Source organism: Columba livia, chromosome 1 (genome assembly GCF_036013475.1).
Source record: "Columba livia isolate bColLiv1 breed racing homer chromosome 1, bColLiv1.pat.W.v2, whole genome shotgun sequence".
Classification (NCBI taxonomy): Eukaryota; Metazoa; Chordata; class Aves; order Columbiformes; family Columbidae; genus Columba; species Columba livia.
In genome coordinates, this window is record NC_088602.1 from 164,921,434 (window position 1) to 164,940,199 (window position 18,766).

At 36.0% G+C, this 18,766-nt stretch overlaps 1 protein-coding gene and 1 long non-coding RNA gene across 2 annotated transcripts in view; one reads left to right on the plus strand and one right to left on the minus strand.

The window, feature by feature from the left end:
* Positions 1-340: 340 nt before the first annotated feature.
* DCN (decorin) overlaps positions 341-18,766 on the minus strand; it is a 40,175-nt gene continuing 21,749 nt past the window's right edge. The window contains exons 4-8 of the mRNA XM_005508320.3: positions 8,605-8,818; positions 8,303-8,416; positions 6,963-7,056; positions 2,909-3,047; positions 341-1,851 (exon numbers count right to left, since the gene is read on the minus strand). Coding sequence (XP_005508377.1) covers positions 1,657-1,851; positions 2,909-3,047; positions 6,963-7,056; positions 8,303-8,416; positions 8,605-8,818 — 756 coding nt within the window. The 3' untranslated portion in view covers positions 341-1,656. The remainder of the gene's footprint in view (positions 1,852-2,908; positions 3,048-6,962; positions 7,057-8,302; positions 8,417-8,604; positions 8,819-18,766) is intronic.
* On the plus strand, positions 1,719-18,652 carry LOC135576494 (uncharacterized). Its single transcript, XR_010468287.1, has 2 exons — positions 1,719-1,904; positions 17,917-18,652. It is a non-coding gene; the product is annotated as an uncharacterized LOC135576494 (long non-coding RNA).

Genomic DNA, 18,766 nt, shown 5'->3' on the forward strand with positions numbered 1-18,766 from the left:
CCAGAAGGAAAAACAGATGCAAATGGGGGAAATCATTGGCTGCTATATGAAGATGGCTAACAAGAGTGCAAACACACTTATTCTATGTAATGGTTTTAGGGATTCACAATAGTTTCTTATTATTTACTACCTGAATAAATGACAACTTTAAAGAGAATATATTAATTTTATAGAAAAAATACCTGTAAGTGTTAGGCGTGAAAAAGTTTCTTGAGGTAAGAGAATTTCACACGCAGCGACCATGTCAAAGATTTCCAGTTTTCAAGACTCATTAATAATTAAAATTCTGACACACTGTGTTATGCTATCAAAGCAGAAAATAAAGACAAACACTTTGGAGTTTGCCTGTATTACATTATCCTTTAATATAAATGACATATAAGTTTTACAAATTAGAGAGATTGACCTTGGAGTATTAAGAGGCTGCAGAAGATCCTTTTAAGGTGACATTTTTACTGAATATATGTTTAGCTTTGTAGATTGACATTAGAAATGTGCAGCCTAACTTTGATGTGCCCATTGGTATGGGCTGATGAATCCCAGTTTGCAGAGGGCTTCAAATCAGTCTAAGGAGATACTTCTAGGAATGTCCAGCTAGGCCTTGCAGTTATTTCACTTCATATTTTGCTATACCTATTATTTTGCTTATAATCTAAATGCCACAAATTCATCAGATGGGGAGCCTGCATATCTCTACTTGACAATTAAAAACATAGTTTAAAAGAAACAAAAACAGTAAAAGATGCTGACAAATGTACGATGTAGAACAAGTGAACAGTGAACTGCTATTATTTTTGGTTTAGATATATACATGGATTTATACCAATGACTAATAACATACTCTTCAAGGCAGTCTCACTGAAGTAATTAAAACTGCTCTCGTGACTAAGGTGAGAGGGATTTGCCCTAGAGAAATGTAGCCATTGAGCTCCAGACATAGGTTACAAGTTTCGTACTGCAGACTACTCATTATTTTGTTCAATAGGATTATGTTAGGCTAATCCTGAATAGCATTGCTCTAGAAGAATGGCAAACTTAAAAGAACTATGTGTACAATATGAATTTATCTTATTTTTCCCAAAATAATGACATTAGCAACAACTTTATTTGCCTCTGCTAAATAGATACATTCAGAATTAGCTTAGTGTTATAGCAGATATTTTTAAACCTCCAGGGCTTGAAATAAATTTAAAGGAGGCAACTCTCACCTTCTCAAGTCTCAAGATGATTTGAGAGTCCTTTTTCCCTCTAGTATTCTTTTTTTTTTTTTTTTTTTTGGTGTGGCTATAAAATTAACCGCAATTGCTTTCTCTTTTTTTTTCTTAATGTATATCATAGCTTGACAAATATTTACTCCGAATCTCATATACACTGGAATCTGAAAACCTGTAGATTTCAGCAAACTGAAAAATACCACAGAAAGCATGCTGGAAAAGAAGGCTGAAATAAGTCAGTTTAAAGCACAGTTGGCAATTCTTTTTGGTATGCTTGATCTTGTAAATCTGTAATGATTAATTTATTCTAAATCAATGGATCATCTCCACTTCAAAGTGAAGCTTCTGGTATTTGGCATTATTTGTTAGCAACAATTTTTTGAACAGGCCTATCACAACAGGTACTTTAGCTGAAACAGAACCGAACACCATCTTTAGACATCTATTTATAATTTCCAATCTGTACTGCAGAGCGTTCATGGATACATCGGAAAGCAGAGGGCTGGATTTCCCAGTACTGCACGGGGTTGCTGAAGAGACTCACACCGGAATAGCTTGCCTTTTTGGTGTTGTACCCAAGAGGGCAAAAGTCGTTGATACCGATGGAAGCAATTTTGTTGTTGTGAAGATAAACCACCTGAAAAGCACAGAAGTGCAGAAGTGAGAAATAGAGCTGCCATGGTACATAAGGTAAATAATTTGACGTCAAATATTTGCTATATATTGTGCAATGTTTTACAGAGTAAATACCATTTTTTTCAAACAAATGCTTGATTACGCTTACCTTTTGAAATACCTAGAGTATAACCAATTAGAACTAATTTCTACAGAAAGAGAAGAAACTGCAAAGCATTCTAAGAACATTACTACAATTTGATCGTACTGTAATGTAAAAAGGAGTCAAAGATGTGGCATTATTAACACAGTGCTGTGGTTCAGAAGCATGTGCTGTGTGTAAAGAATATATTTTGTGCTAATTTGTTTCTCTACAGCTCTAATGCTTTTGCTCTCATGAGTGCAACTGTACAAGACTCAGAGCCAAAGAAGTCACTAAGGGTGATTTAAAATAGCTGATGATTATTATGTTGCTCCAGAATCACTATTTCTGACAAATTTTCCTAAGCTACATGCAAGTGGTGATATACATTTGGGAGTCTTCATTCTTTGGGAGCTTTCTGTCCTGTGAAGTCTTAAACCAGGTGCAGAAATATTTTAATTAGTTCCAAGAAGCCATATTTCTAGTTATCCAGCCACACAGACCTCAAAATACTGCATATCGTGTCTCTTTGCCCTCCTAAAAGCATAGCTTTATGAGTTACCAAAGGGACTCTTCTTGGGAAAGGTTGCAAAACGTATGTCAGAGTGGAAATGAAAAAAAAGAGCAACAGAAAAAATGTTATTTGAAAGCAATTTTTGAGTAAAGAGGAAATTGAAGTACACAAATAAACCCATATTTGTTGTGTCTCCTCAGACACACAGAGATACAAATGCACACCTCCAGATCTACATACCACCATAGCCACACTCGCACAAAAATCCGAATAAGAGTCTTCCTGTTGTATGTAACTTTTCCATGCGTATTCAACAGTTTTGCATAAATACTGTATATGTTTCTGTTCAAGAAGGAATAACCACACAAATACCAAACAGAATCTTTCAACTATTGCTCTCTGAGACAGTATGATAAACTTTACCTGGATATATTTGTGTTCGCCCAGCCCACCAGGTACTCTAAGAAGTTCATTGTTGTTCAAATGGAGCTCTCTCAGATGAGGTACATTGTTAAGAGAGCCATTTTCAACTGAAGAAATACTGTTGAAGCTAAGACCTAATCTGAAAGAAAAAAAAAGTTAAACTTTCTTGCATAATCATCTTCCTTGGATTGTTTACTTCTACACACTACTGTATAGAACAGACCAAGCTAATTTTCAGAAATATGTGTGAGGTACAGATTAATCACAGAGAACTAGTCTAGATAAACATATTTAAGTATAAGTTTAATGCCTCATGTGAATTAACATAATTGTCATTATATCATTCAATTTATGACCATGGTACTGCTATGTGACTAATCCCTCTGTAAATATGTACTGTGTATCTCCATAGGCACCAATCTTCCTCTAAAAGCTGAATAAGAGGTTCTTGCAGGACTTTAGGAGCACTGGCTGTAACTTTCTTTGTCAAACTACATAACCCAGGGTGAACAGAACTGTTAAGCTTAAACCTTCACCACATGCTTCTAACATACTTGTGTAGTTAGAGCCGTGTTACAAATTCTAAACAGGAGCTGAGTCATATGTAATGATCTGTTCAGCAGGACACAGAAGTGAGTTGTACACATTTCTCCTGGGTTTCAGTCCAGAGCTTTCACCACAAAATCATCCTTCCTGCTTTATACATCCCTGTGCTGGGTTTACTAGGACAATGTCTGGTTTGTAAAATCTGGTCCTATCTGTGGATTTCTGTAATAATACTATTTCGGTTTGCGACTACAAAACTATTAATTTTATTTTAAGAAACTCTCATAATTTACAATTCTCTGTGTTGCAGTAAGGAATTCAGTGATAATTCTGCAGGAGTTGTCATCATCAGGAGTCTCGTCCTTTGAGATAATTATTTCTATAAAGGCTAAACCTACTTAATCTAGTTTGCTTTATTTTTTTTTTTTTCCTTAAGCAAACAATTTTTTTCCTATATCTTTGGTAGAATTTGGTGATTTTTTTCATTTAAAAGTTATCAGAACAAAACTCCTTATGAGTACAAGATTTAGTAAAGCTTGGGAGATTTGAGCCTACAAAGCAATTTGTTCTGAAGATATACAGAACAGCTACAAAGCATTTCAATAATGAGTGCTTATAGTGAATATCTTTAAAAGAATTGGGTTTAAAAAAATTGACTAAAGGCTATAAATTCATGGTTGACACATATCTGAATATGTGTTCACTAAAAACACAGGTCTATAAGCAGATGTGTCACACCTAGGGAGATTAGCATGAAAAAAGCAGGTTTGACTTCCATGATGGTCTACTGAAGCAAAAGTAACCTCTTTACACACCATAAGGGTGGCCAAGATCCAACTCTGGATTAGCTCATGCAGAGAAACTCTTTTAGAGAAAGAGTAAAATTGGAGGAGTCTGTAGAAAAGTGGCTCTAACTCCCACAAGCAGTGAAATTATATATAATTATACCTCATCTAAATGTGTTACAAACAAACTCTCAGTCACTTGGGGCCATGTTTACAAATGAAATAAGGCAATACTAGTGTGTAAAATACAGAATGATTAAGAGTGTTAGGAAATAATATGGTCTTTGTCTCCTTTTTCCCATGGGAACAAAAAGGGAAGAATTTGAAAAATCACTCTTGCCTACTATATTGACATACCATTTCCTTTTATATTAGTGAATACATAATGTATTTCTATTGTTTTAGCTAATCTAGTTAGTGTTCTAAATTATTGAATAACATAATAAAAAGCATATCTAAAAGTTGAAGGAATTCTCAAATGTTTTTTTCACCTTATTTTGCCTCCAACATCCCTGCTTGCCCATTCCCACTTTTTTTTATTATATGCCCTTTAATGAACTTCATGCTGCTCAAGTTCATTGTTATTCAGGGCTTGATCTGACTTCCACTGTATGGAGCTAGATCTTTTCAGTAAACTTTAGTAGGATATAAACTTTATCAACATCAGTTGTGTAGTGTGTATATCCTCCTGTGGTGCTCATTCCTGCAGTGAAACCAGTGAAGTCTTTTCTTGGTTCACAGTAATAAGTTGTTGTTGTTTACCATGGTAGCACTATATTAAGACTTTTGGAAGACTTAAGAGCAATTTTACAAGGAAAGCAGACAAATAAAAAAGACAAATATTGGCATTCTGCTAGAACTCAAAATTCTAAAGAGAATGAGCAGTAGATCTACACCAATCTCACAGTTCAAAACACCTTAACACAGTCAGGAGAATGACCTGTTTCTCAAAGTCTAACTGTGCTTTAAGGCAGCTATTAGACTGTTGGGCATGTGTTGACATGACCCAGTAAGAGAGTGGTCTGACCCCACACTGATGTTCCTGAAGTCTTAGATGTGTTAATAAAAGACATTTTTTGGTACATTTTTTATGTGGCATAAGTGGCATGCTGCCCCTTAGATTTATCCCATATACTGTGTTGGAGCTCTTCTGTAGCTCCTTCCTTTCTTCATCTGCCTACTCTGTAATGTCCAATGCCCTCCTTTTTCACCAAATCTGTGTTCTACCTTATTTTTCAATTTTGCAAAAGAGGATTTCTGAGTATGCTTAAGCTGTTTGCTTAAGCACAGGCCAGAGAGCAGTTTGAAACTTGGTGCCTGCTTCTCACATTTCCACACCAACAGAATATCCTGTTTCTCTGTACAGTACAACCACAATGGAAGCAGCCCAAGGTTGGATATTTTTAGTAGTCCATCAGCACTTGCTGCATAAAACTTTATGTTTTAAGAAGGACTTCCAACAGTTTTATCCATGTGATGTCGCTTTTTGTGTTTTCTAAATATTAATGTGAAAAAGCAGAAAAACTGGGTCATCTACAGGACAGCTGACATACACACACACACTTCACCCCCTCCAGTAAAGTAAATTACTCTTTACCTGAGTGGTTATGATTTTATTTTAGTTTTGGAAGTTTTCTTTATTGTTTCTCTGGAGGATGTTACATTTTATGCTAAGTCTCTATCATTAATAATAATGGCTTCATAATCCCCTAACCCATTATTATGGTATTTTTATTTTTTCATGAAAATCCAGGAGCAGACTCTTTTTCAGTGGGGATTAATCTCTGATCAAATAGGAACATCAAACATGAACTGAAGTACCTTATTTGACAAGCTCTAGAAAGGTGTTCTAGGCCTTATCACCTGGAATTGCCAGATTCAAAATATGTATTAATTTACTATATATTCATTGCACTAAATTGGTGCCCAAGCTACCACAAACAGTGGTAAATTTAACTACTGTTGTTTAGCAATCTTTCTTTTATTTCCATTTTCTTCCTTCTTTATGACAAACAGAATGATTAAGATGAATGTCCAGGACTTAAATCCGGCAATCTGATTAATAGTCTTTCAGATCAATTTTCCTTCTATTTTCAAACAGAAGTTTGAAAGTATCATAATATTAATATACTTTATATTAAAGGCCCGTGTTACTATTAATATACTTTATATTAAAGGCCCGTGTTACCATTTTAACATTTTATCTAATGTGAACTAGTTCACAAATGATTCTGTATGTCTATAGTTACACCTCAAGAATTCTCCTGCAGTTAGAGAAACTTGTTGAACAACATATTCACATATTAGGAAGGTACAAGCACCCTGAAAAAATCACCCTTTTTTCATTTATCCTGTATCATTACATTTTTTGGTCATGTTATTGGACTCATTGCAGACTTGCCTTTCTTGAGAAACAGAGGAGACACTGTTGCAAGAATTTTTGGTTCCCGCATGCTTTTTTCCTCAGTTTCCAGAGGAAATCACATCAGCAATGCAGTCTCCCAAGAAAACTGCATAAACATAAACCAAAGATGGAAATAAAATGAAAGGAGCATGACATAAAATGTCTAATTGTTCTCCTTATCTTTTTTTTTTTTTTTTTTTATCAAAAAAACCAATTGCCCTGGGCATACCTCACTAATCATTGGAAACTGCTGGAAAGTGTTGTTGGTGGTTACAATTTCAACTAATGTTTTATGTGAAAAGAAGAAATAAATTCTTACTTTGCCAAGTTGGTTAGTCCAGACAGAGCATCGGCATCAATTTTGCTGATTTTATTGCCATCAAGGTGAAGTTCAGTAAGGGATGGAGGAAGGCCTGAAAGAGAGAACACCATAAATTTAGTATTGATAAAACTGGGTTATTATCCTTCTTTAAAGAACTTGTGTCACACTGAGAGTCTTTGACAGTTAAAAAAAAAAAATCAAAAGATTTTTTTTATTTGACATGGCCAAGAGCAACTCGTTGATTGAAACAAGGAACTTTCACAATTAGGGAAACTGAAAACATCTAGTAACAATTTGTTTGGCATGAAATATGATGGAGCTCCTAAGGTCATTATAGAACAGCTGACTCTTAAAAGATAGCTACATTAAATTCTTCCCAGATATGAATTCTACCCTTGATGATTATGTAAATAGGACATATAGAATAGTGTAAGAGAAAAAGCCTGCATTTTAGCCAGACTATACACATAGGTAAATCTACAAACCTTTGGAGCCTTGATAAAGAAGAAATAACAGAAAATTAGATTATAAAGATGAGGTAAAATAATTTTAATGTTATTTCAGGTAAGGAACATACTAGTTTGTAAATTCTATTTATTGGGGAAAAAAATTTTGAACCAATTATTTTAGCTATCTGAGGTACCTCAAAGGAACCTCCAAAACAGGAAATGAGGGAAGAAAGAAATAACAAATAGTATTAACTTTCAAAAACTTTTCAACTATTTCAAAACAAACTGCTCACTGAAGTATGAACAAATAGAATATAATTTCCTCTGGACTGGAACCATTCTGGTTTGTTTTGGTTTGTTTTATTTCAATGGGTTATATTGAAGTTGTTCTTATTTTGTAGCCATTTGCAATCAAGTGCTTGTAAAAATAGCAACTATTTCTGTTTTATATAGAAATAGTATTTTTTTGCTTCAAACTCACAGACCTGTGCAGGCTGATTTCATGCTTGTGGAACTTGAGTTCTACATGAGTTTCATGCAAATTCTACATGAGTTTACATGTGTATAATGTTGGTCAGGTTCACAAACCAGGGTTGGAGACTGAAAACATTTTTCCACTTCTTTTTTCAGTGATGAGAGAAGAAAAGCAAAATAACATAAAATGGTTTACTCTAGACAGTGCACTTCTTGTGGAGCTTCTCATAATAGAAAAACAAGATTTTTCAAACCAATAGAAGTCAGTAGACCAAAAAATGAAGTAGTCAAGTAATAGATACTCTAAGGATTGCCTCAAAAGTCTTCAATAATATTTTTTTTTCCTTCCAGAAGACTAGAAGTCACTATATTTTATGTGTTCAAAACTCTTGAAATAGTCATTGAATTTCTTACCTTTTGGGATGCTAGTAATGTTGGTGTCTGCGATACGGATGTAGGAGAGCCTCTTCATCCCCTGAAAAGCTCCATTTTCAATGCCTGTACTCTTGATTGGATTGGTGCCTAGTTCTGCCAACAAAACATGGTCGTGAGCTGTGCTGCAGTGTAGCTAACTTTATCCTTCAGGTCAAAGCTAATTTGGAGGTACAATTTATTGGAGCATTCCTTGGCTTTCTACGTAAAATCACTGATTGAACTAAAAATAACATCTTGAAAAAACACTGAGTGGATTTTGTTATAATTTCTCATGCTCGTACCTAAGACAATCACTTGATTCAGTCCGTTAAAGACAGCTTTCCTCAACTTGGTGATCTCATTCTCATGAGCTCGTATCTCCTGAAGAGACTTCGGCATGTTTTCTGGGAGTTCCTTCAGGTTGTTCTTGGACAGGTAAAGTCTTTCCAGTTTCTTCAGAGGAGCAAAAGCCAGTGGGCTTATTTTGCTGATTTTGTTGTTAACAAGGATCAATGCCTGTAATGCAGTAGTAAAACATATAGATTAAGAACCTCTGAAAGGCCTACACTACAAATGCAAGTGTTATTTCATTGCTGACATATATGCAGCTTCTGTTAATAGTCATAATTTATATCCAAGAATAAGTACAACCCTTCAACTTGAAAGCTGTGAAGAAAAAATCATTCACATAAACCCAACAGTATTTCCCCCCCGCCCCAGTTTTGTTTATTCTGAGGATACTTTTATACCTAACCTATCATCACACAACCATCCTCACCATTTTTCCTGAACAGAAAATGCTATGACTCAATACAAGGAAGGCACAACCTAGCTTAAAAAAATATGTATATCATCACCTCTTTGCTGTTAGTCTTACAGACTGAACTTACTGTAAAGTAATAACTTCATTTTTGCAGAGATATAATTTTTTTTTTTTTTTGTATGCATAACTTGGTATGGATGGGGAGCAATCTGAGGCATGATACTCTAAGACCTGCAGTTGGGGATCATGGACCAAATTCATTCTACCTACTGTGTAGGTGCCTAGTCTAGTTCCCACTCAGTGTAACTCAAAGCAAATTACCTCTCTTATACTGTCAGGAGAAAAAGGCATCCATAGAAGCTCTGTTACCTGTAGTAGGTGGTCTCTGCATTCCTCTGAACTTTCAGATTATTGCTGACTCTGATTTTGATTAGCCAACCATGACAAGAAAGGAGAAGAAAGCTCCATTACTGCCAGAGCAGTAATGCAGGCAATGGAAAGGATTTAAAATATGATACATATGAGAATGAATCTTATAATTCCATCTGTTTGCTATCTACTTATCAGGCTACCTGTGCAGTGTTTTAGGTCAAATGGGCTGTGTAAATATAGATATCAATATCTATTTATATTTATGACTAGAGAACAGCTATATAACATCTTTGTTCACTAACACCACTATACTGTTTTCAGAAACAGAATACAACAGTTGCTGCTAAACCACAGATTTTTTTATTTTGCATGTAGTGTATTTAACATTCAGTGTATTTTAATACACTTTTAATATTTTCAGAATTACACTGTAGTCTGTTTCTTGGAGGAAAAATTGAGCATCCAGCTCCTTCCACAATCAGTTAAGTATTAAAAGAATGCCAAGAAATATACGAGCATTTGTGACAGTACCTCTTGTGAAAACTGAAAAAGAGGTGAGAAGACAGTTTAAAATGGTATTTAATGGCTGTTTTTTCCCTAATGGACTCCTCTTGCAGCTCATCCTGAGCAATGCAAGCAGTGTGTTCTGTACGTGGTTTCACTGAGTACACGTAAAGCTGAGCATATCTGGTTTTAATTTTCTATGCTAGCTAGCAAGCAATAACACATTTGCAAGAGGAGGTAGAAAAGGTCACTCACAGTTCAGCAGAGTATTTCCCTAAGAATAAGCCTTTCCCAAAACAAATATATTGGTCAGTGGAAACCAATTCTCTTTTATTTGAGCCTGACTTACAAGAACCGCCATAAGAACACATGCGGTACACATGAGGTGTGGTTTCCTAAGAGTCACCATTGCCAGAATTGTGATAGAGATGTAGATTCTGCCCATAGTGTAGTACAGCTACCTGCTCAATATTAGGACATGGGAAATAATCCAGTTATCATGAGGAGTACATCTTGAGTTATGCAGATTAATCTCTTTCATTGCTTTAATCATAACAACTGCATAACTGAATATGCTACTGATAATTACTACTTTCTAATATTTTACCTTTTTTTTTTCCCGTAGATATCCAAGTCAATATTCAGTGAGTTTACACTCACCAGCATTTGAAATTTTGATCCTGCATCCTGTTTTGCACTACTTGGTCATTCATTTAATTTCATTTTAATTTGATTTGTTTAAAATCTGTTGTCTTTTAGATAAAGAATGTTTTGGCTTTGATTATCACAGCTGATGATCTGATGTGATATATTTCTTGCTGGAAATAGATAGGTATACATTGAGCTAGGCACTGTTATGTAAATATTCTCTGAGTAGTTGATGTTAAGAGGATTGTTACAGCTCTTCAGAGCAGAACTGATAGTCCTGACCAAAATCAGAAATTATCTAGGTATGTAGGATTAATCTGTTCTGCTTTCTCAATGCTTTCTCCTGAATATGATCATGTTATCTTGGGGAAACATAAAGAAATTTGTTTTATTCAAACATTCAGAAAGGCTCTCAATAGAAATGATGTTATCTATCAAAGGTAGGTTTAAAAATACTGGTTTCACAGTGGAACCATATATATGGTTGCGTAAGGTGGGAAGGTATCACAAGCCTGTAGTTTTCCCCTTTTTTTTGTACCAGAATATCATTTCCGACTTGCAGCCTGCTTTGCAAACCCTTGCTTCAAGTATTTTAAACCTGCGTTATTTTTCCACGCTGTTGTGCAGCTGTAAAGAAGGAAAAATAAACCCACACATCAGAATCTGCAAGAGAAGTTTTACTGTCTCCCAGAGCAACAGCAAATGATGAGGATAACACACCAGCACAGCACCTGGCAAGCCATACCCCTGAGTTCCTTCCCCACTTCACAATAACTCTATTATACACAAGGCTTAAAGAACTAGGTTATTAGCTGTGGAGCACTGCTGTTTACTTTCCTCAGAATGTGCCCCGTATGGTTTGCATGTAACAAAAGTTAAAACAAAATAAAATACTCAAGGGAATTTAGAATCAGTGCAAACAGGAACTAGAGGAGAAAAACCTAGGGAAAACATCTGCAGGCAGTGCAATTGAGGAAGGGATGTTAGGCAAAAGCATGCCACATGGACTAACTATCCTGAATAAAGCCCACATGGTGTGATGGGGCATTATATTCACATTGTATGTAAAAAATTTTGTACTAAGAAAAATAAGGCTCAAGCTGAAAGAGCTGAAAGTGTTGAAGCCCCATAGATAGCACTTGTAATGCTGCTAGTGAGAAATTATTTGGCATATTGAAGAAACCTGACAGCCTACAACAGAGCCATAGGAATTGATACTTTTGTTCAAAAATCTTTCTTCCACACTTCAATTTTTGGTGGAGAAAAAGATTTTAAAACAAATGTGCCCCCCCCCCCCCCCCCCCCCGCCCCTCAAATACAAAGAAAACAAAAACAAACAAACAAACAAACAAACAAAAAAGCATATCATCAATTCCAAATACACAAGGCTGAGCAGGCTGAGCACAAAAATGCACATGTTTCAGCATAATTTGGTACAGATGCTAAGATATTTGCCATAGGTAAGAAAAGAGGAAAGAAAGAGGAAAGGAAAGAAAGAGGAATGGAAAGGGGAGGAAAGAAGGGGAGGAGAGGAGAGGAGAGGAGAGGAGAGGAGAGGAGAGGAGAGGAGAGGAGAGGAGAGGAGAGGAGAGGAGAGGAGAGGAGAGGAGAGGAGAGGAGAGGAGAGGAGAGGAGAGGAGAGGAGAGGAGAGGAGAGGAGAGGAGAGGAGAGGAGAGGAGAGGAGAGGAGAGGAGAGGAGAGGAGAGGAGAGGAGAGGAGAGGGGAGGAGAGGAGAGGGAGGAGAGGAGAGGAGAGGAGAGGAGAGGAGAGGAGAGGAGAGGAGAGGAGAGGAGAGGAGAGGAGAGGAGAGGAGAGGAGAGGAGAGGAGAGGAGAGGAGAGGAGAGGAGAGGAGAGGAGAGGAGAGGAGAGGAGAGGAGAGGAGAGGAGAGGAGAGGAGAGGAGAGGAGAGGAGAGGAGAGGAGAGGAGAGGAAAGAAAGGAAAGGAAAGGAAAGGAAAGGAAAGGAAAGGAAAGGAAAGGAAAGGAAAGGAAAGGAAAGGAAAGGAAAGGAAAGGAAAGGAAAGGAAAGGAAAGGAAAGGAAAGGAAAGGAAAGGAAAGGAAAGGAAAGGAAAGGAAAGGAAAGGAAAGGAAAGGAAAGGAAAGGAAAGGAAAGGAAAGGAAAGGAAAGGAAAGGAAAGGAAAGGAAAGGAAAGGAAGAAGAGAAAAAAGAAAGAGAGAGAGAAGGAAAGAGAGAAAGAAAGATAGAAAGAGAGAAAGAGAGAAAGAAAGAAAGAGAGAGAAAGAAAGAAAGGAAGAGAGAAAGAGAAAGAGAGAGAAAGAATAAGAGGTACAAATACATGAGGTATTAAAGTCATCACTTAGTCAGGTTTACAGGGTTCATAGCAATTTCCTGTGGATCAGAGAAAAATTAGCTTCCATCCTCATTTTCCTGAGATAAAGCCTTTCTTCTCTTGACATATATAGCAGGTAATCTTTATGCTGTGAACACTGACTGTGTTCTAGCATGGCACAGTGGTAATACCCATGGACCACCTTATCATGACCAGCAGTTCAAGCGGTGCTCAGAGAAGAAAAAAAATCCAGGCTTTGTTACAAAAATGACTTACTTTTTACTGAAACGCCTCTGATATTAGTGTAGTAAGGAAAAAAAAAAAAAAGAATCACTGTATGACAAGAATAGATGCTGGCTAAGATGAAGTCAGTGGGAGTCTGGCCTTTTAGCTCCCTCTGGCCCAGTTTCTGCCTCAAATATTTATTCCCAAAACAAAAAGGAAGATTCACAAATCAGGAAAATTTTAGGACACTTGTTGGCAGCCTTTTGTCAAAATACACCCTGAAAAACTGCAGAGGTAGTGTGTGGCAATCATCAAAGAACTAGCATAGGGTTGTTCTTCTTGGGGTTACCAAAACCTAAAATTTTTGCCCTTCCTAGGGGTGGAGAGGAGGGGATTTTATTTTTGGTGTAATTTCATTATGTGGGAATCTCAGGGGATTGTTCTAAGGGGTTTTCATCCCTATTTCTATTCTTCTTAGTTGAAAATAGGTTAAAGTGAGAGCATTGCCAAAATCCGAAGTGAACTGTAAAATGATAAGCAAATTGTTGAGACGTAATACATGGTGATACATCTGTTTTGCCAGCTGGGGATGGTACTCTTACCTAACATCAAATCTTTAATGATGCATGCATCCTTCAGGGTTTAAACTGAAAAGTCAATCTGATGACTCAATGGAATTTCCTTAATTTCCTGGGTTATGTATTACATTATTACCTGTTTTTTATTACCATTCTGCTAGAAACAGCATTTAGAAACAGTGCCTTAAGAACTGTAAGCTCAGGAGTCAGGCATCCAAATAAAAATAAAAATAAGTTGGGTCCTTTTTGTTTGCTTTGTTGTTTCAGTTGTTAAGTCATACTTACAATCTGGACATACAGTCCAGCTTTTCTGACAAACTATTAGGAGTAGATGTACAATCATGAAAAAGAAAAATTTAAAAAAAAGAAGAAACACACACACACAAAAAAAAAAAAAAAAACAACACAAAAACACCCCAAAAAAACACACAAAACCTCACCACACCAAAAGTATAAAACAGAACTTGACTTTCTTCTCCAGTTGTGTTATATCAAGAGACAGAATTCTACAAAAGAATAATAATTTTGAAATTAATTTAAAAAATCATAAACATCGGTAAACTTGAAGGAACCAAGGGCCCCTGAATCCAAGGAGGTCTCTGAACAGAATTCCAGATGTTATGTCTCCTGAAGGGCCCCTGATATACAGTTAAGGCAGGAAAAGGATAAAAGTATATTAAAAACATGATGGTGCGCTTATTCTGTGTTTGTTGTTACTTAAACCCTTTGGTAGGGTTTGGTAGTAACCCTATCCAACCTAGGATTGAGTGGACATAGCTATGAAAGGCAAGAAAAAAGGGATGACAGAAAGAAGAGGGAAGAGATGAATGAACTGTGAAGGAAGGAGATGGTGAGGCACTGAAACAACAGCCCATCAGTATAAATGAAAGAAGACTGTGGAAACAGTTTGATCACATCTACAGCACCTTGTTGAATAATCTCTCAAAGCCAAGGAGCCTGCTGCAGATCTAGTTGGCATAAGTCTGATCTCTCACTGATAAGTATTGTGTAACGTGTCCTGCACAGATGACCAGGGAGCAGCTGGCTCTACGTTTTCCTGTTCCAACAAAAAATAATCTGAATGCTTTGAAGTCCTAGAGAATCTTTCAACCCTGTCCTCCCCTACTGAGGCATTTTGGTCTTTCATTTTAGCAGAATTTACTTGTTCATTTTTTTGCTGTATTCTATAAAATTGCTTTTTTTTTTTTTTTCTTTTAATTAGCTTAACATGCTGACTCTCTCCAGAATTTTGAGGACCTTAGAGTATTTTCTAGTTTTCCTCACATGAAAAGATCTTTATCTTACAACATTACAACAACATTACAAATGTTTTGTAGGATTGTGATGTGTTTAACTTCGCTTGTTTCAGTGGAAAATCTCATTGGGTGTTAAGCACAATGCAAAGGAGAGTGTGAGGAAATAACCTCTCTCTAGGCGAGTTAGGCGAGTGCTGTATTTCAGAAAGATTAACTTTTTTTTTTTTCTGAATATTTGCTAAAAATTTACAGCTTTACCAAGTGGAAACAAAAAAATTAAAAAATAGTATTTCTCAATCCTGTTAAGAATGTCTGCCACTGATGATTTCAGTTCAGAGGTAAAAATCAGACAGTGTGCCAGCAGCTATGGACTCTTTATTCTGTGAATTGCAGAGCATTATGTTTACTTAACGTCTCTTTTAATTATGCCTGGGAAAAGGAAAGTGAAGCTGCAATGAGGACTGCATCAGAGGACTGTTCTTTCATTAAAATGTTTTGATCTGTTAGGAGTTTTTCTGTATCCCTGGAAGATGTTCTTAGACTTTTCTTCAGTTAATCTGGGCTCTTGTCCTTCCATAGGGAGCTTTCTTTCAATTAAAAATAAAAAAAAAGAGTGCATGAAACTTTTCAAATGTAATACCTTACTTTTCTACTTGATATTACTACAAAAAGTATTTCAGTTTATTTACCTGTACATTTAGCGTTGATAAACCCTTAATGTGGATGTGGTCATAACCTTAAGTCCAAGTTTAAATCCTTGCTCTCATTCATGCTGACCTCTTCTTTCAGTATAGCTACAACTGGTTCTAGCACTGTTGTACGCACAGCCATGACTTTGCGTAGCTCTGCAGATTAAATTAAGCAATGTTCCATTTGATTTCAGGCCAGTAGCACATTTGTCTTCTTTTGCTGTACTAACACTGTGCCATTGAAAAATTCCTATTGGAAAAGTATGCAGTCACTATTCTGGGTTTTTTTGCTGTTCTTACAGTGATCTAATACACAGTAGTTTCTTTTACCTCTTTTTTCCAAGTGCCAGGCATTATGCTGGTTTGCTTTGGCTTTGCCACACAGCTTGCAACTCCATGTGCTGTTTTTGTAGACTCCTCCTTCTCTGTGCATGGGAGAAGGACTGCTACTCATGTAGTATTTTGGATGCTTTATTGTGTCCATGGGGTCAAAGTACTGTACTCTATCCAGAAGTGTCAGTCTGACTGGAAAATTCTGACACTTTCATAGACAATTCTTTTTTCGTGGCTTTTCCAATTGCACCTCACTGATTTTTTTTTTGCCACAGCTCTGAATCATAAGCAAGTCTTTTACATAGTATCAGAAAGTTTTCTAAAACCAGAAAACACAGTTCTCACTCCTAAAAAAAAAGATTGTCTTAATTTTTTCCCCTATTATCCCAAGTCCTCTGGTAAAATAACTTCTCTTTCATTTTTAAATAGTGTGAAGTCTCACTGGGTTTTTATAGTACAACATTAACAGCTTAGCCACTTTTTCCTGGATAAATTTGAAACTATAAAAATATCCAGTGCACCAAAACTGTTGACTCTGGTGTTTTCTGGCAGACATCTATTATTTGCAGATAAATATTCCCTTAGTATCCTTTTCTAATTGCTTGCCGTATTTCCACAGCTGCGAATTTAAACTTCTCTACTTCTCTACTTCCCTACTCAGGACAATTTTCTGATACAATGAATATTTTTGTAGGTATTAATTTTTTTTTTAGGTACTATTTTTTACTGAGAGCATAAGCAGTTACATTTGTGCTGAAAAAGAAGCCACCGGCAGGTTATAGGTAGATCCTTTCTTTTCTCCTTACTTCACCTGGTTTTTAGTATAAGTTGAACTACAGGTTCAGCCCAACTTCTTCATGAAAATCTCTTCCAAAACTTTCCTACCTGTGATTTGTGATGTCTATGGGAAGTAGGAAGGAATTTAAAAGCAATATTCAAAGGGAATAAACTGAATATACTGATAATTTTTTCAAGATGTATGAAAATTGGGATTTAATGATTTTTTTTCCTTTAAGTGATCACTTCATCCAAGAGATAAACTGCATTTTCTGGTCATTTTAGATTTTGGAACAATAATACTGGTAATTTAAGTAAATCTTCCTTTTTTTTCAGTAGAGTATAAGAAGGTTTAGTAAAGTCTAAGAAATATAGAAACTTTTGAACATCACATTGTCAAGTGTAATGCTAACACAAGCCATGTTTATCAGGGAATATTATTAAAAAGCATATACATAATTACATGTATATCACATACATATATCTCTTCCAAAAAAAGTGTCAATGGACCTCTGTCAACAACAAAGCTTTTGAGTTATATGTATCTGAAAAAATATTCCCCTTTCACTCTGACTCTGAAGAATATTTAATTGCAAGGTGGGGAACGGGAATCATTCCCAGATATTACACAAGAAGAAGAATGATGCCTGCTGAGAGTGAAGATGGTGCTTAGTTACATAAATGTACTGCATGACTAAATTATTATTTCGGGGAGGAGATGAGAAGATCATTTTTTGTTCTTGAGTAAATCCAGGAAAACTGCATTGTTTTGAAGGTCATTTGTTATAACTTATGTTACTGCTCTCTCTCTTCTGTATGATTTCCACTCATCCCTAAGCAAGTACTTGGTACTTTTAAGACTAAGAAAAACAAATAAACTCTTCCCCAAAGAGTTGCCTATTTAATTCACTATTTAATTCACATTAAATTATATCTGTTGTAATAAAATAAAGAAAAAACAAAACAAAACAAAACATAGAGTTAACCTCAATGATATGTCATAGTTCACAACAGCTTACCTCACAGCAGGGTGTATAACAGAGACCTGAGCTGAGGGCCAAGTAAGTAGAAGTCACTGGGCCCAGTGATTCTAATCTGAAGTGTTATGTTCTGACCCATTTCATGCAGTGTCATGAAGAAGATTAATTTTACTAACAAGATTTTTCTCTTTTTTAGCACCTTACAGATGATCTTCACTGAAAACATGGGACTTCTCTCCAAGAGGGAAGAAAACCAAAACAAGTGGACAGGAATTCAGGTGTCAAATATTTTCGGTAGCCACACAGAGTAATTAAAAATAAATTCTAGGGCACAAGTGATCTAATTCTAAAACCAAGTCAGATTAAATGTGATGTAGAAGCACCTGCTTTGTTGACTGTAGAGATTATCTATGTAACCAGCTCAAGTATAGACAGCTATGCTAAAATTAGATGACATGAACCTCTTTATGATTTACTCGTGCAGCTCCCTCCACTATGGACAAACTGGAATTGTGTCTGCTCCTATAAACTTTCTAAAACTTTTCTTCCTGATGTTGCATTAAAACAAAAAATTAAGAGGGAATTTGGAAGTAATTAAGGAGATAAATCTCTATAGAATTTTTTTTTCCAAGTATGAGAGGCTGAATGCAGATTCTTGATGGAAACAGTGCCTGTTTGGGTGATGGCATTGCCATCATGAACAGATAAAAAGTAGGAGTTGGCTTCTTAGTTGTGAATGAAAACTATAGAATAGAACTAGACTAGACTAGGCTAGACTAGACTAGGGCTGTGAAGAGCCAGGAAAGCAAAGTAGTTTATATTCGTTACAATCAAAAAGGATCAAATGGAATAATACACAGAACAAATTGAGTTGGTGAAAGGCTAGAAAAATATTTTCAGAAATATGTCTGTGTTGGCATATTACTTTCAAAGGAAGAGAAGAAATAGCCTTTTTTCTGATCTGGAAAGAAGGAGATATTTCAACAAAATTCAGGCAAGACTATGAGGTATGAATTTTAAGATGTTGATAAAAAGTACAGAAATAA